Raw genomic sequence first — 27034 nt, forward strand, 5'->3', positions numbered from 1 at the left:
CTTTCCATGCTGTGCCATATAAGCATCAGAAATTACTTTTAATCTGAAAATTACCTTCGGATTGAATGATGATAAAATCTGGGACTATTTACTAGATTTAGCGCTACGGTTAGAAAATATCATTAGGTCAATAAACCATTAACATCATATTAATATGAGTACAAACGTGTGTTTAATAAGAGCCTGGCAAGGCGTTTAAAGATATTTTGCAAATTAATTACTTGCATGATGATCTCATGCAATAATGCATTGATAATGCATTTATAGACAACGATACACAAAAATTCTTACATTACAAACATATGCAAAACAGCTTTTTAACAATTTTATGGGGGTTTTAAAGCCATCAGAAAAGAAAAAAAAGTGATCTAGTTTATGTACAAGAAAAAAACTTTTCCATATTTACATCAGTATATATATGACTAAATACAATTTAGTTAAAGATATGAAACATCATAAGAGAAGGACTTAACATGTTCTGCATGGCAATTTTAGCAATAAAGATCAATTTTAAGAAGACATATCAAACCTGTTATTGAACCACGTAAAAGAAGAAAAAAGTGATTCAAAAGTATTTCGGTAAAAACAATTAGATATTCTTGTCTTCTAGTAAGGGGTCATGGGTTACATCTTTCTTATTAAAGTCCAATATGAACTAATGTTTTGCATCAGGCCAGTGTTCCCCAATTCCTGTCCCCAAGACCCCCTCCCAAAATGTCTCTTTATTTAACACACCTGATTTAACTCTTCAGCTTGTTAGGGAGACATGTTAACCATTCTTAAGGGAGGCTGATGAGTTGAATCAGGTGTTTTAAATAAGCAGACATCTAAAACATTTTGGGAGGGGGTACTCGAGGACCAAGACTGGGAAGCACTGCATCAGGCTATGTGAAGTACTCCCTCTACAGGTCAATAAAATCATCACAGTAAAACAGTAGCTGGCAACAGTACCCCTAGATACGTAGGATTTTTAGATAAGAAGATGAAACAGAAGCTATATTCAACAAATATATAATATTAATAATTAACATTGACTGTCTATATTTGCTAGTTGACAGCAACCAGTCAGCTTTCGAACGAAATGTATGATTTAATGTAAGCGAAAGCATTGTAATACACATGTACTTGTGCAAGACCTTAGGAAAAGGCTTAAAGTGAACACCTACCCACAGCGACAGCAAAACACATAAATCTGAACTGGTTATAATGTGATAGGAATTGATTTAGTCATTAAAAAAGAAAAATACCTAAATCTTAAAAAAAACTGTAAGTCACGCAGGATGGATTTAACTTCATTAACTGTACATGTATATATACGAGGCACAACTAGTAGTGATTTCTCCTCCAGTTGAGGGAGTGCCTCCTCTTCCTCTTTCTGTGGCTCTGCTCCTTTCTCTCCGGCCAGGGGAATCCGGTCACCGCAGCTCTCTCCAGGTCCTCATAATCTTCACTGTCTGATTCCTCCTCTTCCTCCTCATCCTCCTGCACAGGGCACCTCAGATGTGGGAAGACCTCCCTTAGTTTAGAAAGGAAGAATGACTTCAGACTGTGTCCGGCCTGAGCCACCTCTGAGTCCGCCTGTAAAGAAAACAAGCCCAGTCAATATCTATCTACAGAAAACACGCTTATACTGTATGTATTACTGTGTATATTAAAGGGGACATATCATGAAAATCTGACATTTTCCATGTTTAAGTGTTATAATTGGGTCCCCAGTGCTCCTATCAACCTAGAAAATGCGAAAAAGATCAACCCAGTGACTTAGTTTTGGTAAACCATTCTCTGGAAGCATGTTAAAAAATAGCTAATTGAAATTTGGCTCCCCTTGTGGTGTCAGAAGGGGATAATACCGCCCCTTAATCTGCACTATGCAACCACAGCACTGCCATTTAGTGCAGATATCAGCTCATTTGCATTTAAAGGGACTCACCCAAAAATGGCACATTTTCGCTTACACCTACAAAGTGGCAATTTTAACATGCTATAATAAATTATCTATTAAAGCAATAAGCCCCGCAAAGCAGTGCTGTTACAGTGCATTTTATAACAGCTAAGCGGCGTTGTAAGAGACGACGCAAAGCAGAGTGCCTAAAACCCCCTTAGCTGTTATAAAATGCACTGTAACAGCACTGCTTTGCGGGGCTTATTGCTTTTATAAAACGGTTACTTCATATGCATAGCAGGATTTTATAAAATAAAACACTAATAAGTTAGTATTAGTACAAATACTACTCTTCCGCCAAACAAAGTAGTTCCTCAGAATCAAGTGTGGCTGCAACAGAGCGCAGTTCCCAAGAAACACAGACGCAGCAAAGACACAATGAAAATATGATTAAAGACTGTGGTGTTTATTTTCATAAATCAGTATGTAGCAACAGTGGCGCAGTGATACTTATGTAATGCGATCTGAACCGTGGGGTTACCGGGGTATTTTATCACGGCTTAGAACGCGTTTCAACCAATCAGAATGAAGAACCAGAACGGGACGTTTTATAAATTATATTTTTAGCTAAACTTACATACGTACTCTGGAGACACCAAATATTTATTTGACAATTTAAAAAAGTCTTGTGAAATGTCCCCTTTAATGCTCTTTGAATACAGCCGTCTTCCTCCCACTTGACTCAAAATTGAACTAAAAACCCAACCAAATAACTAACCGACTTCTGCAAGCTAGTGTTGACATATTGCATCAAAATAAAGTGATTTGTTTTCTGTCTGTAAAGGAGGGACTTGTGAATGACACACTTTACTACATAACTGATAGAAAATAGTTGATTGAATGATGAATTCAATGAAATATTAGTTACAAAGGTTGAGATTTGGGTGATAAGGAGATGCTGACAGACAAGAGCGAGGTAAGCAGGCACTATATATTCAGTTGTTTGATTGACAGCCTAAAAAAGCAAACTCCATTTAGAATTTCATAAATGAACAAATGAGTGCCGTGCTTTTTTTTAGGCTAATCTATTAAAAATTAAATTAAGGATAAATTAAACAGGATATTAAAAAGCAATGCATAATCAGAACATCAGTACGCGGCATGATTATAAATCAGCTATGACATTAATTATTAACAGCTAATAACTAGAATGACGTGGATTGGCAAAATAATGCATTTCACTCACATAGTTGAACTTGGCACAGTTTTTGAACATCAGCAGGACGTCAGACACAAACTGCTGAGGAGATTGATAGTGTGTGTGGCTGTTTCTGTTGAGTCTGTTCTTGATGACAGACAAATCCATGGGCTTCTTGATGATCTGATAATAATGACGAGCCTAAAAATAGATTAAAATATATACATATTTGATCAATCAATAAGAAGAAAAAATCAAAAGTGTGATCTCTGAGACAGAAAAGAGATTACTTTAGAACAGGGGTCTACCACAATGCATGCAACAATCTGGAGGGCTACTTTTTGATATAGTTTACTAAAAACTTTTTTTGTTTTACTTTTCATTTGATTTTATTTTATTTTACTTGTTTATATGTTTTAGTATTGTTCAAAATGTTAACATGCGTAAACCAAGCCAAGCTAAAATAAAAAATATGTATTAAATAAATATTACAATTAAGACTAATAAAGGATTAGTCAATTTTCTTAAAAAAATCCAGATAATTTACTCAACACCATGTCATCCAAAATGTTGATGTCTTTCTTTGTTCAGTCGAGAATAAATTATGTTTTTTGAGGAAAACATTTCAGAATGTTTCTCATTTTAATGGACCCCAACACGTAACAGATTTAATGCAGTTTCAACGGAGTTCCAAAGGACTCTAAACGATCTCAAACGAGTCAAAAATAAAAAAACAAGAAAAATAAAAAATATGCACTTTTAAACCACAACTTCTCGTCTTCCTCCGGTCCTGTGACGCACCAGCGCGACCTCGCGTAATTTTAAATAATAAACTGACACAAATACATAAATTATTATCATTCAACATATAAAACGTCAGAACGGTCCTCTTTCTCCACACTTGTAAACACTGGGGCGTAGTTTCGCATTCGTCATCCATGATGACCACTTGACGTAATGACGTATTACCAGAGATAGACGAGAAGTTGTGGTTTAAAAGTGCATATTTTTTATTTTTCTTGTCAAAAATGACAATCGTTTCGCTAGATAAGACCCTTATGCATCGTTTGGGATTGTTTAGAGTCCTTTGAAACTCCATTGAACCTGCATGTTTAAACTGCATTAAATCTGTTACGTGTTGGGGTCAATTAAATCCATTAAAATGAGAAAAATCCTGGAATGTTTTCCTCAAAAAAACATGATTTCTTATCGACTGAACAAAGAAAGACATTAACATTTTGGATGACATGGTGTTGAGTAAATTATCTGGATGTGGTACCACATTGGAGACCCCTGCTTTAGAAGTTTGCTTTAGATTCCTGTTTCTCAGATTTCTTTGAGAAAGTGTTCTCAAATGTTACCGAAAGCTTAAAAATGATACATAAGCTCTGACTTTCCAAGTCTTGCCTCATTTTTTCCAAAGGAAACATCTGAAGAAACATCTTAAGACAAAGCTGATCCTAATATGACACGTAAGCTAAAACTCCAAGTCTTCTGAGAAATAAAGTTGCAAATTTCAAGCAACACAATTTTAATCGACAAAGAAATGCATTTCATGCTTATTTCCAAATCTAGATTCTTGAGATATAAAATGTAAAATTACCAGAGGGCTGACAGGCTCATGAAACGGAGCGCTAAGAATGTTGCTGAGGATCAGCAGTGTCAACTTCTCACATTTCTGTAAACAAACATCAAGACAAATCATCCTATTAAAAACATTTTCACATGTAGTTCCCATCTGTTGAAAGAAGATAATTCAGATTTCTCTTGGGGCTTGAACTTGCTTTCTGGATTTTGACTCCCAGATCTCTGAGGTCACAGGCACAGCATCCCCTTCACTTACCCTCTGGTCACACGCCGACAGTCCATATGGCACCGTGCCGGTGGACATCTGCACATTCTCACATTCATTTTCCACCTCTGGCTGCTCCACATCCCGGCACAGGGTACAAATCCAGTCGCCTCTGCAGAGGTCCGAGATGATAAAGGTTAGTTTCAGGCAGCAGTGAGTAAAAACTTGGCTGATAAATAGAGAATGGCTTACGTTGGGAAACTCCGCAGTGGTGGCACATGGCACGACAGGTGAAAGACTTTAGGGCAGCGGTCACAGCACAGAAGGTCTCCACCAATGAGACAGACTGCACAGAAGTCCTCGTTTTCTATCTCAGGTCTCTCCACAGTGGCCTCGGGTTCAACGGCAGCATCTGATGTCGTCTCCGAGCTGGTGTCAGGTGGGAGAACGGTCCGCTCCGCCTCCCATTCAGACTCCGGTTCGAGATTCAGTCTCACTTCAGCTGTGGAATCCGGATCAGATTCGAATTCCTGTTCGGAAGTCGAGAGCACGGATTCGGGAGGCTGCTCGGATGCCATATCCGATTCCGATTCTGCTTGCGATTCCGGAATATCTGCATCTGAGACCAGTTCAGGCTCTCCTGTGGAGTATGCTTGAAAATCAGAAGCTGGCACTGATCTGGGTTCAGATGGAGGATCATGATCAGAGTGAATCTCTTCCGTGTCTGGTTGCAGGGCAGGAACGGTATCGCTGGATATGCCTAGAAGCCCAGATTCTTGGTTTGTGTTGCTTAATTCATGCACAGCAGGCTGAGATACCTCAGGGGGGCTGGATGATCCACCGTAATGCAAATGCTCTGATGACGGCTGCTCTGTGGGCAGCAAGCTGTCCCCTGTCTGACCTGACTCCTCACTCAATGTTCCCTTAAAAAACATCATAATAATTATTAAGGAAAGTGACATGAACAGACTCAAATAGTAGTTTTTTAGGAGTAGGGGTGAGCGGGGCAGAAACTAACATGGGGTTAATTGTAACGCAGCTACTTTACATATTTATACAGGGCCGCGCAATCTGTGTTTTCGTTTTTTTTCTCTTAACCTCCTAAGACCTGGTGGGTCTATATACGTGGAAACATTTTTTGTTGTTTACACCATAATACTTAATTCTATGTAGCTGGAACCTGTTGTACACAAACGTGTACGATTTACACTGCTTCATATTCAAAGAAAAATATTTGCTTATTATATTTATTGGTTCTTTGTAACCCCAAATAGCTGGAATAAATCTAAAATGCAAGCCAAAAGCTCTTAGGAGGTTAATGTCAAAAGTCTCCTGTGAATTTGTGAAAAGTTTTGATGTGTTTTTATTAAGATATTGAACTAAGAGCGTTTCGGAGACATGGAAGTAAATTAAAGCTAGTTGTAAAGATAAGACCACACCAAAAGATTTTTTAAACCTTATCAGATTTTAAAAATGTGAGAGACCACAGACAAAAAAAAATATTGAAGATTTAACATGTTTATTTCTATAGTGTGTGAAGTGCCACTATGTGGTCATGACAGCACACCACTGACTGCACCATCAGATCAACTTCACAAACAACGCGGCGAATCTCAGCTAAGAACACAGGAAATCTCGCGGAGATCTCGCCATGCTAGCGTCAAAACAGCATAAAGAAATGACATTAATACAATGGACTGCTTTTTAATCTCTGATGTCCATCTCACTTTGGACTGTGCCTGCTGCGCCATGTAGTTGTTATGGTTTGTCTTTCATCAGCTCGCTTTCTGATTGGGTATCGCTTAGTTTCACGTGACAATCTACAGCATGTGTGTGCGTTTGTCCTCAGGGTTTCCCCCACACAACAAGATTTCTGATCAATATGTTGAATATTTACGATTTGCGATCGGAGCGACCCCGACGTGCCTCAGAGCAGATTCAGACGCTCTTTACACACCGCGCACCACAGGATAATCTGATAAAACACTGCAAAAAATGACTTTCTTACTTAGTATCCTTGTCCTGCTTTCAGTAGAAATATCTAAAAATTCTTAAATCAAGATGTATCTTCTTGATGAGCAAAATGACCTAAAAAAAAATACTAGTTTTTAGACAATAAATATACAATTTAAGTGAATTTGTGCTTAAAACAAGCAAAAACATCTGCCAATGGAGTGAGAAAATTTTACTTGAATTAATCTTATTTCACAATTTTTTTTCTCACCCCATTGGCAGATAACCTAGCTTCTTTCAAGGACAATTTCACTCAAATTGCACATTATTTGTCTTAAAACTAGACTTATTTACTTGCTCATCAAGAAAAAGCATCTTAATTTAAGAATTTTTTAATATTTCTACTGAAAACAAAACAAAAATACTAAGTAAGAAAGTCATTTTTTGCAGTGAATAATTGGTTCAACAACGAAAACGTTCAGGACTTTACCTAGAATTGGCCCAAATTCAGCCCGATTATCTTGTGGTGTGTACCCAGCTTAAGTGTCCAAATCCAACCTTACAGTATATTATTTTAATCACTGTCTTGTTACCTAAAACATAACACCATTTTGAAACATTTCAGAAACTCCTAATAACTGATAGCTGGGACTGAAAACATTTTAACACAGCGGGGTTAGTAACACAGTTGTACAACTAAGCCTCAGGTATACAATGATAATAAAATAAAAACAATGTAAATACTATAAATTAAAATGATAATTGTTAATACAATATCAGGGGAAATAACTGACAATTATTATTTTAATTGATTTAATTGAATAAATAATTTTATGATTTTAATTAAATAAATGATTTTATGATTTTAATTGTGATCTTTTTATATGCATTGATGCATAATACAAAAATGGTTAGATGAAGGATCATGGATGGATGAGTGTGTGAATATTATCTATTATAGACGGATAGATATATAAACAATATCCACCTTCAGTAAACAGAATTTTATTGACTTGTTTGTGTTTAAACTAAATTTTCTAGCAGCTGTTACAACAAACCCTCTGTTTGTTAAAATTAACCCCACCTATGGGATAAGTTGTAACGTTTGTACTCCTGTCACTTTCAGTGTAATTATACGATAACGGTAAGTCCCATAAATAAACTTTAAAGGAAAACACCACCGTTTTTTATATTTTACTATGCCTCGTGAATATTTTACTAGCCTCATTCATTCCTATGGCTCCAAACAGGGATGAATTTAGAAGCCACCAAACACTTCCATGTTTTCCCTATTTAAAAACTTTTGTTTGGAGCCATAGGAATGAATGGGGCTAGGCTAAATTCACATTCACAAAGCGCTGTAAAAAGATAAAAAGTGCACGCATTGAAAACAGATAGGTATGTATTAATTAATCTAAGTTGAGGTCAATAGTTATGGGAAAAACGAAGCTTTTCGAAACTTCAAATCAATTGAACCAATTGCTTCGCAAATTGATTCGGTTTTTCGAAGCAATTCGAAACACCACACACGCTGGCGACCCCTGCTGGTCAAAATAGTGTAAAAGCAGATATGTCCAAACATCTTTTTTGACACAATAGCAAGATTTTTATTAAAATATGTTTAAAAAAATAATTTAACTTAATTTAGACATAATTAGAAGTGTATTATGTGTTTTTAGTTTAATTCAGGGCAAACAAATCATTAAAACTAACTACCCTTTTATTTATGCAAATTTTTGTCATTAAATCTGTCTATAAACAAAAAGTAGATGGTAGTGTTATTAGTCAGAAGGATAAATGTTTTATGAACTTGCATAATAAAACTGACCCGAGTTCACCTAAACATATTCGACACTGGTTACTTGTGATCAACTCCCCCTAGTGGTGAACCCTCGGATTTTCGAAACGTTTCGAAACAGTTATGATGTAATGAAGCCTCGTTTGCTAAAATCACGTGACTTCGGCCAGTTTGAAGCAAGCTCCGAACCACTGATTCGAAACAAAAGATTCGTAAATGTCTCATGAAGCAGTGCTTCGAAAACGACCATCACTAGAGGTAAGAACATAGTAAAATATTGAAAAACGCTGGTGTTTTCCTTTAAAAGCGGAGTCCACGATGTTTGAAAAACGCTTTGGAAAAGGAGACGGGCCGACTACCAAAACACACTTATAGCCAATCAGCAATAAGGAGCGTGTCTACTAACCGACATCTTTGCCGGGTTGGGTATGTGTGGGGCGGGTCTATCAACAGAAGGTCCAGATTCTATTGGGGTAGGGGCGTGTTTGTTTAGGTGATTTCAAATATCAACATTAGGTTTTCAAACATCGTGGACTCCGCCTTTAAGTGTTCATTTGTAGCAGAGATGTGTATGTTGATTGTGTAAAAAACTGATTCATCTAACTTTGTGCCCTGCTCTCCCCTATATAAGCAATCTTGATAGGCAGTTACCTCAGAAGGTGCTTCTCTTTCCGGCACTCTTCTTTCAGGTTTCAGTCCAGACTCAGAAGTTTCAGATGGGAGGTCTGTGTTTTGTTGGCTCTGTGGTGGATGCCGTGACACCAAGATCTTAAGTCTCTCAAGGCACACAACTGCAACCTTGGAACCGTCAGATGCTTCTTTGTCACTGTACATGTAACAAGATGTAAATAAACAAACAAAATATGCACTTCTTTCTTTCTTTGAGACAGTGTAAAATCTGTTCATCTTAATGTGTGTGAATAAACTGGCTGTCATGTTAGTTTTCCATTAACGTGAATCAAAAGATTCTACCTTGTGTCTGTATCTCCTCTCGAAACTCTTCTTTTCTTTCTGGTTTTCTTTTCGTAGGCATATGCATATACATTTTCTAAATACAGAAAAAATAGATCAATGAAAATATCACTACAGATTGCATTATAATATATGCTATATACTATAAAATAATTAAGTACCTGGCTCGGACTTGGTGGTCAGAGAGGATCCACGGCGAACATTCCGCTGAGGTCCTCGGATGATATCGGCATCATCCTCTGTCTCTGTGAGCCGTGGACATACCTGCTAAGATACAGAAATCAAACTATAAGGTCGAAGTTATCATATATTACATGCAGAGAGGTAATAATGTGCAATGATGCAAAATAATGCAGTAATATTACAACAACAGCACGCAGAATATATCAGTCAATGTGAGTTAAATTATTAAACTGAATTCAATCAGTTATGTGGGCTGCTGCATCTAATTTGTTCTCAAAAGAGAAAGAGGTTAAATGATCTGTTTCCAAGACAACAGTTATCGCTTTTGATGTACATCATCAGGTTTCTCCCTAAAAGGAAAGTAATAGAGCAGAGCCCATTAAAATCAAGGTGTTTTGGGCTGTGTGGCATTGGTTGAAAAGCATCTTTAATCAACTATTTTGAATCTTATTGATTAGGTTATAGTGACAAAATCAAGCATGGACCCCAAAGCTCTTTAAAGGTAAACACCACAGTTTTTCAACATTTTACTATGTTATCACCTCAACTTAGACGAATTAATACATACCCATCTGTTTTTTCAATGCGTGCACTTTTAAACCTTGCACAGCACCTCGTAAATGTGTCAGCATTCAAGCCCCATTCATTCCTTAGGATCCAAACAAAAGTTTTATTTTGTGCCACCATACTTACTCGTGTAACTACTCATGTAACAGTCTTTAAATAGGGAAAACATGGAAGTGTTTGGTGGCTTCTAAATTCATCCCTGTTTGGATCCTAAGGAATGAATGGGGCTAGGCTAAATGCTAACACATTCACGACGCGCTGTACAAAGATTAAGTGCACGCATTAAATAAAGATAGGTATGTGTTAATTCGTCTAAGCTCAGGTAAGAACATAGTAAAATATTGAAAAACTGTGGTGTTGTCCTTTAAATGTATGACAAATAATAAGTTACATCATATCCTCATAAGAGAGACTTCTTATTTATTTTCAGGGCTGAATATTACAAAAATAACTGTGTGTATTCGGCCCAAACAGGCTTTTGTACTAAAGTATATTTTTCGTAGCATTTCGCAACACTAAGTTCTGAAACAATCCCAACATTACATCTCTTGCTATTCTTAGCACACATACCATATACAGAAGGTTCACAGTACCTGCTGTGTTACGCATCCCTGGTCTCCAGTCACTGTTGCCAGGCTTTGAGCATCTTTAGAGAGCCTCTTAGGAGCTCCTCCGGGTCCTACCGGGCTGCTCCGAGACCTGGACCTCGTCTCTGAACCGGAACGGCTCCGGCTATCATCTCCCCGGCCTTGAGCCGGTGCGTACATCTCAGACGCCGATGATCTCTACGGAAGAGAAGAAAGTTATGTTAGTGTATGCGCCACACTTGAACCATAGCAACTGTGACAACAGAGGACAAGGAGGTAATGAACAACAACACACTGTGGTTGGTTAATTCTACACAGTCCGGAGCAAAACAATAACAAGCCCGCATCTATCACACAGTGAGAGAAAACACTAAAGTAATTCTCTTGATAATATACGACTTAGTTACAGCATAAATTATCATGTAAATCTGGGCCACCAAAGACTTCTTTGAATAAGTAGCATTAACACTTTAGAGATTAGACGTCCTCCCCTCCGTGACTCTCATCTACTCTTGTCATGATTTCAGTAATGCGAGAAGTTTCAAGAAAAGCCCAAGCGACTGCACCCTTCACTAACAAGACAAATGTCACGATGACGTAGCTCCTCCCCCAACTTCTCTGTGTCTCTCTTACCCCTTTATCTGGCTGGTTATTATCTCCGGATTAAAAGCACTCACCTGATAGACACTCACGAGGAGAGGGTGGAATGAATCAAGCTGTGGAGAGTGTGTGTCGTAAGTGCGTGTGTGGGTGCAAAGAGATGGTAGGAGGTCTCAAGACTTGAGAGGTAATCGTGTGGGCTCGACAGCAAGACGAAAAATCCAAGTGCGAGTTCTTTCAATTCCCCTAGCTTCTCATTAATACTAGGTTAAGTAAATATGCGGCTGCACCCAGGCACTTTTTTCCTTTCGTTTAATCATGTTGCAGTTATGGGCTGAAGATGATACATAAAAAATAAATATTACACTAATTTGCCTCTGGAGTACCACATCATAAACCTGACTGGTGTTTGTCTAATAAAATGCATCAAAATACTGACATCAAGAGATCTAAATATAACTTCTATTGGTTCACGTCCAATTCTGTGCCGAGTCTGTATGCAGGTAAAGTAGATGAGGGTGCATGTGTGGGTGAGATATTGTGTGTGTGGTACAGTGTGGTCTTAATAGTTTTTCAGTTGACGCTACAGTTGTCCTCACTTATGTCTCACAATCTGCAAACGTGCTGTCAACAGCTTTCAAGATGAAATGCATCACACCCACAGAAAATACAGATAGTGAGTGCCTAGACAGATTCGTTTTTTTTATCTAAATGAATATTGAGGCGGGAGTCTGTTTTGAGGCCTGTTCGTCCACTTGAAATGCACTTAGTCTAACTTACCAGAACCTAAGCAGCACGCTAAACCTTAAAGGGATAGTTTACCCAAAAGTGAAATTGCCTGCTTCATTTACTCACTCTCATGTTGTTACAAACCTGTATACATTTCTCTGTTGTGATTAATACAAAGGAAGATTTTTTGAGTAATGTTTGTAATCAATCAGAAGCCCCATTCACTCATAGTATTATTTTTGCTACTATAGAAGTAAATAGGGCTTCTGATCGGTTTGGTTAGAAAAATTCCTTAAAGGAAAACACCACCGTTTTTTAATATTTTACTATGTTTTTACAATAATTACCTGCACTTAATCTTTGTACAGTGCATCGTGAATGTGTTAGCATTTAGCCTAGCCCCATTCATTCCTTAGGATCCAAACAAGAATGAATTTAGAAGCCACCAAACACCAGCTAAGGCGGCCCGCCTAAGCTTGGAAACCCTACTGCCTTATCTAGCTCGTCCAAAAAAAACAACAACAAAAATTGCTGCACAAAAGGCCGTCAAGTGCATCTCGGAGAATAGCGCGTACGCACATCACACCGCATGCGGGGACGCGCGCCACACGGCCGAAATGAGAAAGATGTGGTCCGGACCGTCACTGTCTGGAGGATAACTAGCCAGTTGATAAAACATCTCGCAGTATAGCGCAGACACGCTTCACACCGCGAGCGTGCACGCGCACCACACGACTGAAATGAGATAATACGTGGTCCGTCATATCTGGAGGATAGCCAGTTGATAAAACGTGTGTCCGTGAGAACTGTACAGTAAGTGGACTTATGTTTTGGGTTTATTTAAGCCTGTTATTGTATTAGTCTATAGTTGAAGAGTTTCGTTGCAAAATGAGATAAATCCGTTTTTTTTTAATTGTTCAGAAATCTCGTTTTTTGGTTGTGCATTCCAATTAATATCAATTGAACTGCAGTTGGTTTGTTTTGATTTAAACCTTCATAACTTAAAAAATACAGCTAAGTAGCACCATAAAACAAAATAATAACATGATAACATAATAATAAACATGTTTTGACAAAAATGTTAAAAAATTGATTTATCTCGTTTTGCAACGAAACTCTTCAGTTCTTCTAATTTTAAGTTAGCTGGTGATTTTGTTGTTTGAGCAACCTGCTATGGTTTCACGTGCATGTTGATTAGATATAATTGTTGAGCGCTCTTGCTCACTTTATGCATGTGCATTATTTACATGCTGCAGTTACACTCCTTTAAGATAATGTAATTAATAGTGGGAAATAATCAGTTTTTACAATTTTTGCACCATCTATTATCGTACGCCAGACGTTCTACAACATCTGCTTCAGTTTGTGTTTATTAACCCTTTAGTTTCAGCTATTCCCATTAGAGGTATCTAAAAACATTTAAATTCATTACTAATCTAGTATGTGTTCATTTTTTGTCATAGTTTCTTCAAAATCGAGTTTTATTTGAGTGTTTTAAAAATAAATATTTTATTTATTTATTTTATTAAAATATTTTAATTTTCATCATGATGCATATGCCCCGCCCCTTTGATTGCCACGCCCTTGGCCCCTCCCACCCGCTCAACCCTACCACCTTAACTAACAAATTTTCTACGGGAAACCCTGAACACTTCCATGTTTTCCCTATTTAAAGACTGTATGCATTGCTACACGAGTAAGTATGATGGCACAAAATAAAACGTGGAGATTTTTTTAAGCGGATAAAAAATGTGAACTATATTGTATGGCAGAAGAGCACTTAGTTTGCAGCACTTCGACCTCTGGTGCAGTAATGTTGATGAAAGTTTGAGCGAGAGTCGGAGTAGTCAGGAGCAATGATGTAACTGCGCGCCGAGGTCGAAAAAAAATTTTTTTTTATTTTGTGCCATCATACTTACTTGTGTAACTACTCATGTAACAGTCTTTAAATAGGAAAAACATGGAAGTGTTTGATGGCTTCTAAATTCATCCCTGTTTGGATCCTAAGGAATGAATGGGGCTAGGCTAAATGCTAACACATTCATGACGCGCTTTACCAAGATTAAGTGCATGAATTGAAAAAGATGGGTATGTATTAATTCGTCTAAGTTGAGGTAAGAACATAGTAAAATATTGAAAAACAGTGGTGTTTTCCTTTAAAATAGCTTCCTTCATGTTCATCAGAACATAAAAATTATACAGGTTTATAACCTTTCAAATTAAACTCGTTCACACCACACACACAGTTCACTTATAACCTCGAGCAAAGTATTACAAAAAATAATTTGCCATACACTGCAGCACTGTTTTAGTGAACTGCATCAAAACATCAAGGTGAATGAGCATAAGCAACTACATAGTGCATACTGTAAAAAATTTACTTTTCATTTAATTGTTAATATGAATTCCAATTGAATATATAAATACTGTAAGAAACACATACTGATGGCCCATGGCTCAAAACATTTGCACTAATGTTTGATAGTCTGTGCATCTGCTAAGCCCTGCGGTGTAGACCAGTTAAGAGTGTGGTTTATATGCAACCTTTGCGACACTGATGAAAGACAGGCCTGAGGGCTGTGGTCAGTACACTGAGAGCAAAGGTATTGCTTTGCAAAATAAGAATAAACACAAAACTGAAACTCACCCTGCCGTCATCTATACAAGCAAACATAGGCTGCAGTTCAACCATGGCTTGGTCGCTGGATTCTGTGGTCGGCTGGTCTTGAGCCTGACCCTGGACCTGCTGAAAATCACTGTTTGATGATGCCTCACTTCCTGATGCAGCTGTTTGTCCTCTCCCGCCGTAAATCCGGTCTGGTTCGGATATTCTCCCGTCAATGATGGTCGAATTCGAATTAGGAGGGAGTGACTCGCTGTTGGATCCGGAAGGTTGGCGGCTGGCTCCGTGCTGGACAGAGTCAGGCCCTGGGTTCACAAGGACAGAAGCATCAGCTTCCCAACAGCCGCGGAGTGATGGCGGGGAGCTCTGGCTGGTGGCCTGTGGACACTGGGCGGGGTATTTGTCCAGGGTTACGGGGTACTTGTCCAAAGCAACCGACTGGGTAGGTCTGCAGTGAAGGCAGCAGAGTTGAGGCTGGCAAAAGGTCTGGTAGGCGCAGCCAGGTTCACGCACCGTGTGGCACAGAGGAGGCATGGCTATGCAAGGTACAGGCTGAGGTCGCAAGATACTGGGGTGACCGACAACCTCGGTGTAAGAACGACTTCCGCCCTCAACAACCAGCTGACCTACAGCAAAGTTGAAGTATTATTGTATCTGCAAGCCAATACTGTACACTGCAATTTTTTTTCAGATGTCAGTAAATGACCTTTTTTTATGTTTGTTCATTGTGCATTAAAAGATACATTACCTTTGATTTTAAAATGTATTAGTGAATGCTAAAATTAATACAAAGTAAGATTAATAAATGTAAAAAAATGGTGGTTCAACTTAATAAAGTAAGTTACCTGGCTGCCTTAAAATTTTGAGTTATTTCAACTATTAAATATTAGACACAATATTTTACTCAATTTTTGAGATAACTAATAATTTTAAGTTGAATTAATTCAAGATTTAAAGGCAGCCAGGTAACCTACTTTTTTAAGTTTTTTTTATAGTGATGCTAATGCATTAACTAACTATGTAAACAAATACAATTTTATTTTAAGGTGTTTCCCTTTTATTCCTCCCCCAAACTGGTTCATCTGCCTGTACCCATTTATCCTACATATAATTTAATTCAACATTTTTTTTTAGATTATTTCAGACTTGGGTGTGATCAATAGACCTTTTGCGTGTTTGCAAACAGAGATGACATTTTTTGTGGGCGGAGCCCAACTGGTGACAGAAAGTGACAGCTCCGCATAGGGGTGTGAAGTGTTTTAGTGTTAAACTGTGATTTTTATGGATCCGGTGTTCTGAAGGAGTCTGTTTCCCCTATATTTGTCTTAAGTGTAATGTTTCTTATAACGTTTTCACCAAGTTACATTTACTTTTTAAATAAATTAAAATTTTAAATGGCTTGGCTACTGATATGTGTGCATGTATGTAATGTATATGTATTGTTCTTTATTGGTAAATCAATAATTTTTACAGTATGAATCGCTGAAGTACTTATAAGAGCAATACTATCATGTATTCTGTATAATATCATTTATTAAATATTTCATAATTGTCCTGTTTTCAATTTCTTCCATATTTATAGCCTACGTGTTTGTTCTAAAACTATTATGTTTACATACAAATTAATTTGTATAGGCCTGTTTATATATTATTAACACTTTACATCGTGTGTGTGTGTGTGTGTGCTATGTTTATATATTTATTAGTAAACACCATAATTTAAAACAAACAGGAAGAAGACATAGGCTAAGATATAAGGTAAAAAGAAGTAAAAGAAAACGTAAAAAATATGAAAACTTTAATAAATGGTAATATTATTGATATTATGAACTCATTCAAATCTTTTATCTCTCTAAATAAATTATAAACGTAACGTGATAAAAACGCTATAGGAGACACATAGAGGGATCAGACTTCGACAGAACACCGGATATCTTCTCTAATTATTTTCTATTCAAACTATTAAAAGATTTTCAGATGATTTCATCACTTCAGTCTGTCCGGTTGAGGGCTTATTGCAACCATAAACACCTACATTTATCTTCAAAAGGTGTCTTCGATGACGGTATACTATAAAAATGAAGGTCGTCTATTTTGGCATTCCTATTCTGACACTCAACAGCACAACAAGACATTTTCTAGTGAGTTTTATTGTTCGTTTCACTCGTGTCTCATTATTTCCACTGTTTTTCTGTCACCACATTGCGTGCGTGACGTATCTGTGACGTCGACTCGCAAAAGGTCTATTTTATCTTTTATATAACGTATACATATATTTTCAAACCTTCATTTTAAAATGTTAAATTATATTTAAGAAAATTAAAGACTTCAATCCGAATGTAACCAAGAGTGATGCATGCTAAATTGTGAGGACTCTTATTTAATAAATTTATTTTATTTGCATACTCATTTATTCTAGCTGATTTTAAAGTGCAACCAAACTTCATCTACAAAGAACCAAAAGCCTAAAACTAAAGTTTACCAGAAGCACTATTCACTACTGCCTTGTAAGCACTTAAAGGAAACTGAGTGCTCAACAAAACTGTCTATCAGCTATGATCTTTCAATAGATGCGTTTACCTAAGGTGGACATCTGCTTGGTCCAGAAACTGGCATCCCAGTTGAACTTAATTTTTAAAGGGGCCCAGGAGTCTGAAAGCATCAATGGCTCCAACAACTGCTGCATCTGAAGAGCAATCTGAGAAATAAATGATACATCAAACCTCATGATTACTGACACAGAGTTATAAATACTGCATACAATTCTGTGAGTGAAACCGAAACTCTTTTATGACTGTTCTCTATGTATAAACGGTGAGAAGATAAAATAAAGGTTTCTATAAGTAGCATAAAACCGGTGAGAACACTACAGTTTAAGAATCTTATAGCACCAATGTTGACTTTTCTGAGGCTTGAATGCATATTTATGAATTAGTAAAGTGGGGTAAAATGCAATTATGCCAACATATATTTTCTCTCACAAAAAAACAACAATGTGGATTACTTGGACTAAAATTTGAGGAACACCCAATCAGAACCCAAAATAAATGGGTGGCTGCCAAGAATACATTTCTGCAAATATACTTGTACATCTAGGTAAATGCTAGGTGACTACTTTAAAGGAAAACACCACAGTTTTTCAATATTTTAATGTTCTTACCTCAATTTAGACAAATTAATACATACCTATATTTATTCGATGCGTGCACTTAATCTTTGTACAGCATGTCTTGAATGTGTTAGCATTTAGCCTAACCCCATTCATTCTTTAGGATCCAAACAGGGATGAATTTAGAAGCCACCAAACACTTCCATGTTTTCCCTATTTATAGACTGTTACATGAGTAGTTACATGAGTAAGTATGGTGGCACAAAATAAAACGTGGCGATTTTTAAGCCGATAAAAATGAGAACTATATTGTATGGTGGATGAGCACTTCGGGTTCAGTAATATTGACGAAAGTTTGAGCGAGAGGTGGAGTAGTCAGGTGTGATGATGTTACTGCGCCAGAGGTTGAAGTGATGCAAACTAAGTGCTCTTCCACCATACAATATAGTTCTCATTTTTTATCCGCTTAAAAATCGCCACATTTTATTTTGTGCCACCATACTTACTTGTGTAACTCCTCATGTAACAGTCTTTAAATAGGGAAAGCATGGAAGTGTTTGGTGGCTTCTAAATAAATCCCTGTTTGGATCCTAAGAAATGAATGGGGCTAGGCTAAATGCTAACGCATTCACGACACGCTGTACAAAGATTAAGTCCACTCATTGAAAAAAGACAGGTATTTATTAATTAGTCTAAGTTGAGGTAAGAACATAGTAAAATATTGAAAAACAGTGGTGTTTTCCTTTAAAGATGCTAAAATATAACATTAGTCAATAATGAGTAAGTGATCCAAAACTATAGTGTAGAAGTAATATAACATTTTCATAAGCCCATGTGCACTTTCAAAAACTCCTACCAGCTCTTTGCTGAATAGCAGTGGATTGCGCCTGTGGTGGGCTGTGGCCCAGGTAATGAAGTTCTGCACGTGCTCCAGCTGACTGCACAGCTCTATGGCTCCCTGCAGCTGGTCCTCCAGACGTTGCTTGAAATCGCTGGAGATACTCTGCACAGGAAGGCAATGATAAAAGCATAAATCTCACCACTTCTCCTCCATCTGTCTGGATATGTTTCGACTTGGCACTATCTGCGTGTTTTGCACGAATCAGTCCGCAGACGTATTCTGTTCTGCATGCTCCATCAACCGAACATCCACGATCAGCTGGTCGTTCGGAGATGAACACGGCACAGAAAGACAGAGTACGAAAGGAGGAAGAAAAAGTAATTACCTCCAGTTGTTCTATTAATAGGTTGGCCCGTTTGTTAAGCTCGTTCGTCATAATCATCTTAGCCATTTTAATCTGGTTCTCTGCCTTCCTCTGCGTGATCTTTATACCGTGGAGCCTGGACAAGTGGAAGGAAAAATGAAGACGTTTGTTGATTATGGATTATGGAGTCTTCAAATGGATTTTAAACATACCGATATGACATAGTTTGTGGATCTGGATGCTCAAACATCTGTAAAAAATGGTTCTTTATGCGGCACATAAACTATGATTGTTGCTATATAAATACCAGCTGTTCACGTTTCAGATGACTAATGGACAACCTTGGCTTAACTAGCATAGTTTTAAAGGAGAGGATGTATGAGGAAGTCCTACAGTACTGTACCTGCCCTGGACCTGCTTGGCTGTGCTCTCCACGGCCGACCTCTTCTCCTCCACGTGTGCCATGAGGTTCTGCAGGAGCCATCGCTGGTCTTGTAAAGCTTTTCCAACGTGCACCAGCCTGAAGAAAAAAAAAAATCATATAGTATAGCCAGCCAAACACCTTTGACTTCTGGCAGAAGTTGAAATAAAACATGCTCGACACCTAGGCATGCCCGACAGCCTATGTTTGTTGATATTTGATAACTGGGCCACCTGTTCTGTCTGAGCACAGCGGGTACGAGTGTTTGCGAGAGAGTGTGTAGATGTTAGTGAACGCGGGCATGCGTGTCAGTGGGTGCGTGTCCTCCGTGCATACCGATGGTCTTTGTGGGTGGACAGGTGACAGATGCTGCAGGCCATGAGGTCGCACGTTTCACAGAGCAGCTCCAAAGGCTCCTGTTTGTGGAGAGGACACATGACAACAGCATGCCCGCAACAACCGGCTCCTACAGCATGCAACAAAACAGAAGAGAGGAAATAAGGCTCATTAGCAGATGGCTATTAAAACCACATCATCTGTAATCAAGAATCATGAATCAAAAAAAATATTGACGCAAATGGATTTGACACAAAAAGAAGTGTGCTAATATAAGAAAGCGTGAGGAATGTACAGGTTTAATGAGGATTTAAATATCTCAATACAGAGTAACTTGTGAGTCACTTTCTATTTTGGCATAATTTATTTTGGGTGGAAAACCACAAGCATGTTCCAGGTTCCCACACCTTAGTTAACTTTAAATTCAAGAACCTTTCAAGGACTTTCCAGGTCCAATACCCTAAAATTGAAGGACTAAATGTGGGGAAACATTTCAAGTGAGAGCAAAGTTACATCCTGTTACCTTTCAAGATACATTGTTACAGTTTTCTTTCGAGGGAACTCGCACTGCGTCACTGTGGTGACACTTTGGGGACGCCTCCAGGGGTAAGTGCTTCTGAATGTGTATATCAAATTCAACCAATGGTGAGGCTTAACAACAAAGAAAGGGTGACGTAAAAGCCAAGAAGTAAATCGCTATCTGAAATATTGCCAAAGACGGCGTTACAGGGACGCAGAAAGTATGACAAGGGAGACGCAGCGTTTAGTTCCCTTCTCAGGGAACAACAGTTACATACGTAACCCGAGACGTTTTTATGTGTCGAACACCACTATGCAAAAAAGCATTTTGGTATGAATCAACATTCGCATACAGAAGCATTTAAAGCGAACAGTTTAGCACGTGTGCTTAAAAAGTCTAGAATTTTTATGATATTATCCTACACTTTTTCCAGAAGCACTTTCAATGACCTGTATCTATGTATGTATATTTTCAAAAACTTCCTTATTTATTTCCCCCAGTTTCACAAACTTTCAAGGACTTTAAAGGTGCAGTGTGTAAATTTTAGTGGCATCTAGTGGTGAGGTTGCGAACTGCAACCAACAGCTAAGTCCACTGCTCATCTATCGCTTTTGAAACACATAGAAAAGCTACCACCGGACAAACATGTCATCTTTGGAGACAACTTAGTAAAAAAGTTTGTCCATTAAGGGCTTCTGTATGAACATGGCGGCACAAAATGGCGGCTTCCATGTAAGGGGACCCCCCGTGTATGTAGATAAAAACGTCTCATTCTAAGGTAATAAACACATAACGGTTCATTACGAAAGGTCTTTATACACCCCTGACAATATAGTTGTATATATTATTTTGCATTTCTGTCAAGAGATACTTCTAAAAATTACACACTGCACCTTTAAGGACCCGTGGGAACCCTGCTGTTAAAAGCATATAAATATTTCTGCAAAAGAAAATCAGATCTTTGTTCGATCAGTAAATTAAAAGTCATGAATGCAACAATGAATGCTTAGTTTTTCAATGTAAAATCCACCTGCACAGACACATTGAACCTGTCAGGATCTAAACTATGCCGTATTTAAATGCATGGCATTGCGATGCCTTTCAAATGAATTGGATACAATCAATGCATTGTATTGCATTGTGGCTCCTAATTGGCTTCCCATAGCTGCTTCAAACCAAAATGCATCCCTTTGTTTGCCACTATGATCTTTTTTCTTTAAAAAGCCTGCTCGGGAATTAGGGAGCAATTTATTTGATTTCATTCGCTTTCAAATATTACAAACAAACCCAAAATAACTCAACCACAGAAGTCTGACTCAGTCTGTCTAAAAAAAAGACATCCATGCGAACCCCGAGATCAATAGCAGAAACAAATAAATCAAACAAACATTCTCGATTCCAGTCCATCGTACAGAAACTCTTCATAATATCATTTTACTATAACGGTCTCTGTGCAAAGGCACGAGAAAAAAGAATTCAGGCAGAACTCATTTAGAAATAAAGGACCTCAACTGATAACATCTGTCACACTAGATACACAGTCCGTCCATCAGAAGCGATGGCTGATGCTGTGACAGTGTACGGTAGAGAGAGAGAGAGAAAGAGAGAGAGAGAGTATGAGACCACAGGCTCCAGCTCTCAAGAGCTCCCACAGCCTCAATGCAAACTGGTGACCGACCACATCCTGCTTCACACCCGCACTTCTGTTTCTCTCACACTCTATCTCTCTCTCTTTCTCTTATCACCTCTTCTGTCTCTTTTTTCTGCTTTTCTTTATGTCACTTTTATCACTCGCTCTCTCGTTTTCTGTGTGGATTTGTGGTGTCCTTATCATACGTTTAGCGGGTTCCATATTGCAGAAGCATCTAATGCACGAAAAGAAACTACAGTACTGCGGGTTTGGGCTGATCGGCCAAATTTGAAACGCGTCTGCTCGAAGAGTAATAGAAAGTAGGTCACATGAAAAATACAACACTACATCACGGAGGATAATTATTCATGCTTATTACAAAATGCATTATTCATTGTGTTCAAGGAAAATGAAAAAACAAAGTAAGAGAAATATGGTGCAGAGCTGATAATGTCCAGAAACGTGCAAGCAAACAGCAAAGCTAAAAGAGGAAAGTAATTACAGATTGGAGAAAGAGAGAGAGAAAGAGTCTTGCCTATTTCGGATGGTGACGGAGGGTCTCTCTGCTGCTGCTGCTGATGCTGCTGCTGCAGGTCAGAGGGTTGAGTCGAGGTCCTCTCGTGCTGATGTAGGTCTGTGCATTGGAAACACAGCCACTTGTTGCAAAAGGTGCACAAGCTCTGTGCCATCCTGGGCTCTGTGCAGTCGGAGCAACACTGAAACACAATCGGGCGCATTCGCGATCAATACGAGCTCTTGACACGACTGTAAGTCACAGCTGAGTGGGTGCCATCCGAGCTTACCACATTAACTGATCAAACAGATCTGAGTATGATGCAGCATCTTTCATATCAAAATATTTCTATCTGCAACGGATGCATTCATTTTGTATTCTGCACTTACTCGAACAACAAAGCTGCTCATTCAATGGATGCCAAAAATAGTCACTTTCATATTCCAAGACGCATTGTTTGCAAAACAATAACCTGCAGTTTTGATGCATCCCTCACTGTCAACCTCGAAAATGACTCGTTTACAACTTTAGCATTATCTATTATTTGACAACAGCACAGGATTATCTTACCTTCTCCATGGCGGTGGCAGGATACGAATTCCTCAGCGTGCGCACGAGATTGCGATATCCAGCCGAGCAGCTCTCGCAGCAGTGAAGCAAGGACACAGCAAGTCTCTGACACAGCTCACTGTGACAGCTCTACCTGTGGCAGGAAGTAGCGCACACTGCACACTTTAACCCCAGCGGAGCAAACTCCCGAGCTCGCTGCCTTGTGTGCCCTTAGCCTTGACCAGCTGATCGACTTCCTGCAGCCGCTACAGGAATCCAAAACGCATCCCACCATGAGCCACCATGATCCATCTTCTTAAATAAGCCTGTTCATAATAATCGAGAGTTAGGGAGGGCTGATAATTATTTTCTTTTTCTGGGACAAAATATCCCCGGCAGCCAAAAACGGAAGGGGAGAGGTGCTGGATGACCTACAATGTGTAAGAGAACCGCACGGAGGAGCGAAAGGGTGCGAGATGGATCGGGGATGAGGGGACACGTTTCGTGCCCTCCTTCCTCGCGTCCTTAGATCAGCGAGGGACAGGTCCCTCCGGATCGAACGCGCTGAAACCGGGTCAGCCTTCTGCAAAGGTCAGATGGGAATAAAGATGCGCTTGCACAATGCCCTGTAAAGTGTGAAATCAATCACGATCTTATCACACCGTCTAAAAAGAACACGGAGGCACGAGTTCTTTGAAATCTTCGCTTGCCAGGTTGAGGAAGTGGAAGGATGAACGCTAATGATAACGTATGTTGCCCAAATTAAAATATGACACATATCATGCAAATGAAAGCACCTCTACCGCTGTGAGTCTGCCTGACAACAACCCCTGCAGCCTGACCTACAAATCTGACAACTCTCTCTTCCTCTAGAGCCGCTCTGGGGAGCTTAAAACCATCTGATTCCCTATTGTGTACCCACAGACCCACTTTAAAACACAATTAGTCTTCGCAGCCAGTCTTTCTCTTGTTCTTTGGGCAGACCGGCGTGCCTGCATCCCCACACTACTGCCTTTGACGCCTATCCATTTACCCCGGCTTTTAAAACAGAAAGCTCATGCTATCTCTCTCCTCACTGCCAGGGATGACTCCTTTTCTCCACTAAGTGACTTCAGCACGAACGTCTTTCTGCCTGAGCAAGCACAAGCATCTCCAGAGAAAGTACATTAATAGAAACTTGAGAGGAGGTTCCTCCCCTGGAAGAACACCTTAGTAACATCCATTAAGATCATGGTTATGAGATCATGACATGGGATTGGCAGATTTGTTCACAGGAAATATTAACTCCTTATCACTGGTGCTCCAGTGAATGTTTCTACTGGCCAATTATTATTATATATGTGCAAATGCAATGTTTATTTATTCATTTTATTTTATCTATAATAATGACAATCTTTAATAAGTAATACTAACTTTAATAAGTAATATTAACTTACAGTTGGGCCCCTGAGATTATATTAGTTTATTTGTGTAAATCAACTTGACATTTTAGTCTATTGAGACACAGGAATTCAATTGTGGTTAATCACAATGATGCACTTCCTATTAAACAAGCTACAAGTAAGCAAACTGTTCTCACATGATGTAGTGTGAAAACATGCACACACAAAAAAACTGCTAAGCTGTTCAAGCACACACACTTCATAAGTGTGGTGTTTTCTTCTGTATAGAAACACAAAATAGGCACAGGTGTAATAATAAGAGAATTATATATATATATATATTTACATTTCCATACACAAAACAAGTAATTTTCTTTTAAAAATTACAGAGGAATAGTGATATGACAAAATATTGCAGATGCCGATATATCGGCCGATATTTGTTTTTGTTTTTTATCAACATCGGCCGATAACTTTTTTTCAACAGGCCAGTAAATTTCTCTATTACCTAAATTTGATCTTTGTTATTAAAAAAGACACTCAGTTTCACTCAATGTAAAGCCAAAGTCTGACAGACAGTAAAATAAACAGTCATTATTCACTTTTTAACATGACGTTATGTTGTATCACAAACAAAACACCACACTAGTTCAACACCCTTATTACACAGCAGTAAGTGACCATATACTTCCATAGTAGGAATAAAAAAATATGATGGAATTTAATGGGTACCGTCAACTGTGTGCTTACCATCATTTATCAAAATTTTTCTTAGTCATTTATCACAATACTTCCAAAATATTTTTTCCTACTATGGAAGTCAATGGACACTTACTGCTGTGTGTTTACCATAATTTCTCAAAATATATATATTTTTGTTCATCTGAAAAAAATTCATACAGGTTTAAAACAACATGGGGAACTAAATGATGACAGAATTTTCATTTTAAAGTGAACTATCCCTTTAAACACTGAGACGTCAGATCCACGTTAATTATGTCTTGTAAATATGTTTTAAGTGCTTTAAAAATTTTAATTTATAAATGTTATGAATAACTAATGTTTTTAAATTTTACCAATTTCTGTTTGTCTCTTATTTACTATGATAACATTTGTGTTATATCGGCCATACAGCTTTCTTAATATCGGTATCGGGCATTAAAAAAAACCATATCGGTCGACCTCTACAGAGGAATAATGAAATATTAAGGTAAAATGAATTGCACATTGAATAAAGCCATTTACTTAAATCCAGTGCTAATCTATTTACTCTAAATCCAGTGATAAGAGTCATTATGTTGAACATTGCTGTGAAGAGATAAACATTAAAGTGACTAAGACAAGCTTCCATAAGGACACAGCTTCACAGAGCAAACAGAGCAGTCTCGCTGGACATATATAAATGCACGTGGATTCAAATAAATTTGCCGCGTGGCCATTTTAGAAAGTATTTGCGTGAAAGTAAATTATATAAATTATATATATATATATATATATCAAATTAACCTTTATGTTTTATTCTAAATCGTATAATTTGAAGGTGAAAACCTTACCTCCCTTTATATTTCAAAACTCTTGAGGGAGAAATATTCACACGCCAAGGAATCCTAACTTACACATACTGTGTAGAGATCCCAATGAAATCTAGCTCATCGCTTTATTTTAATAAATACCTATTTATTGTATTATTCGATTTTACGATTTGATTCGATTTTTTATTATTATAAGATGTCTTATTTATGTATTATTATTTACCTTAGAAGTCTATTCAATGCCTACCTATCTGAAATACTTACAGTAAGTTTAAATTAAAATACCGACCTGATAAAATGGTATTTACATCCATAAAATGCGCACTAACGTTAGACCTATCTGCGTTTTTGGGAGCATCATCATCGCACACCTCACATATGGGATGGGACTCCACAAAATCCTACGCAAACCGCTCATATAACGTGGCAACATCTGAGGTGAATATCGCAATACAGATCGATACCTAACATTATCACAATGCCGATTACAAATTGAGACATTGAGGCATATACGCATACACAGTTTGAACCGCACCTTGCTTCTCTTGAAGAGGCACAAATCCAAAAATCCTCCTCCTCCTCCTCGGCGGCAGGATGGCTATAGCGATTTCATCAGCCCTTCTTGTCTAAACGTCCTTATATATCCTTAATGTTAAAAGACTTTCCACCCCGTAAAGCTGTAACGTTATTCACATTTATACGCTTATGATTTTTACCTCAACTGCCTACTGGAACTGTCACAGGCAATATCGAGCATGCATCTACAGTCTAAACGCACAACTTTCAATCTACAGTATTCAGTAGATCTACTACATGCATAAAATATTACATTCGTGCACGTAATTAAAGTTATAAGGGAAGCGATGTCGTTATCAGTCCTCCAGCTCGTGTGTTTGTCGTGACGCGCGCCCCGCGTTGCGCACTAAAGTTCTTCACCTTTAAATATCATCAG

General features: G+C 38.2%; 1 protein-coding gene across 4 annotated transcripts; it reads right to left on the minus strand.

Moving 5' to 3' along the window:
* Positions 1-809: 809 nt before the first annotated feature.
* On the minus strand, positions 810-27031 carry trim66 (tripartite motif containing 66). Of its 4 annotated transcripts, XM_055201838.2 has the most exons (19): positions 26618-27030; positions 23604-23751; positions 23190-23494; positions 22641-22821; positions 19956-20085; positions 19602-19718; positions 19220-19334; positions 18850-18996; positions 17465-17582; positions 14909-15510; positions 10939-11130; positions 9757-9862; positions 9596-9671; positions 9275-9449; positions 5125-5795; positions 4924-5044; positions 4684-4758; positions 3129-3281; positions 810-1578 (listed from the first exon to the last, which is right to left on the minus strand). In XM_055201838.2, the coding sequence occupies exons 3-19, from the start codon at positions 23196-23198 to the stop codon at positions 1327-1329; spliced, it is 3240 nt and encodes a 1079-aa protein (XP_055057813.2). In that variant the 5' UTR covers positions 23199-23494; positions 23604-23751; positions 26618-27030; the 3' UTR covers positions 810-1326. The 4 variants fall into 4 exon arrangements, with proteins under 4 accessions (XP_055057813.2, XP_055057821.2, XP_055057803.2 ...); XM_055201846.2 differs by lacking the exon at positions 23604-23751 and having other exon boundaries at positions 9757-9859; positions 26618-27031; XM_055201828.2 differs by lacking the exon at positions 23604-23751.
* Between the last annotated feature and the right edge of the window lie 3 nt (positions 27032-27034).

This window comes from Misgurnus anguillicaudatus, chromosome 21 (genome assembly GCF_027580225.2).
Source record: "Misgurnus anguillicaudatus chromosome 21, ASM2758022v2, whole genome shotgun sequence".
NCBI lineage: Eukaryota > Metazoa > Chordata > Actinopteri > Cypriniformes > Cobitidae > Misgurnus > Misgurnus anguillicaudatus.

What these genes read in the sequence shown, in the direction of transcription:
- trim66 (XM_055201828.2), bottom strand. An exon ending in CAAGCAGATGTCCACCTTAG is followed by an intron (nt 15,511 to 17,464) that starts GTAAACGCATCT and finishes ACTTTGCTGTAG; the next exon opens with GTCAGCTGGTTGTTGAGGGC. An exon ending in AAAGAGAAGCACCTTCTGAG is followed by an intron (nt 5,796 to 9,274) that starts GTAACTGCCTAT and finishes ATGTTTTTTAAG; the next exon opens with GGAACATTGAGTGAGGAGTC.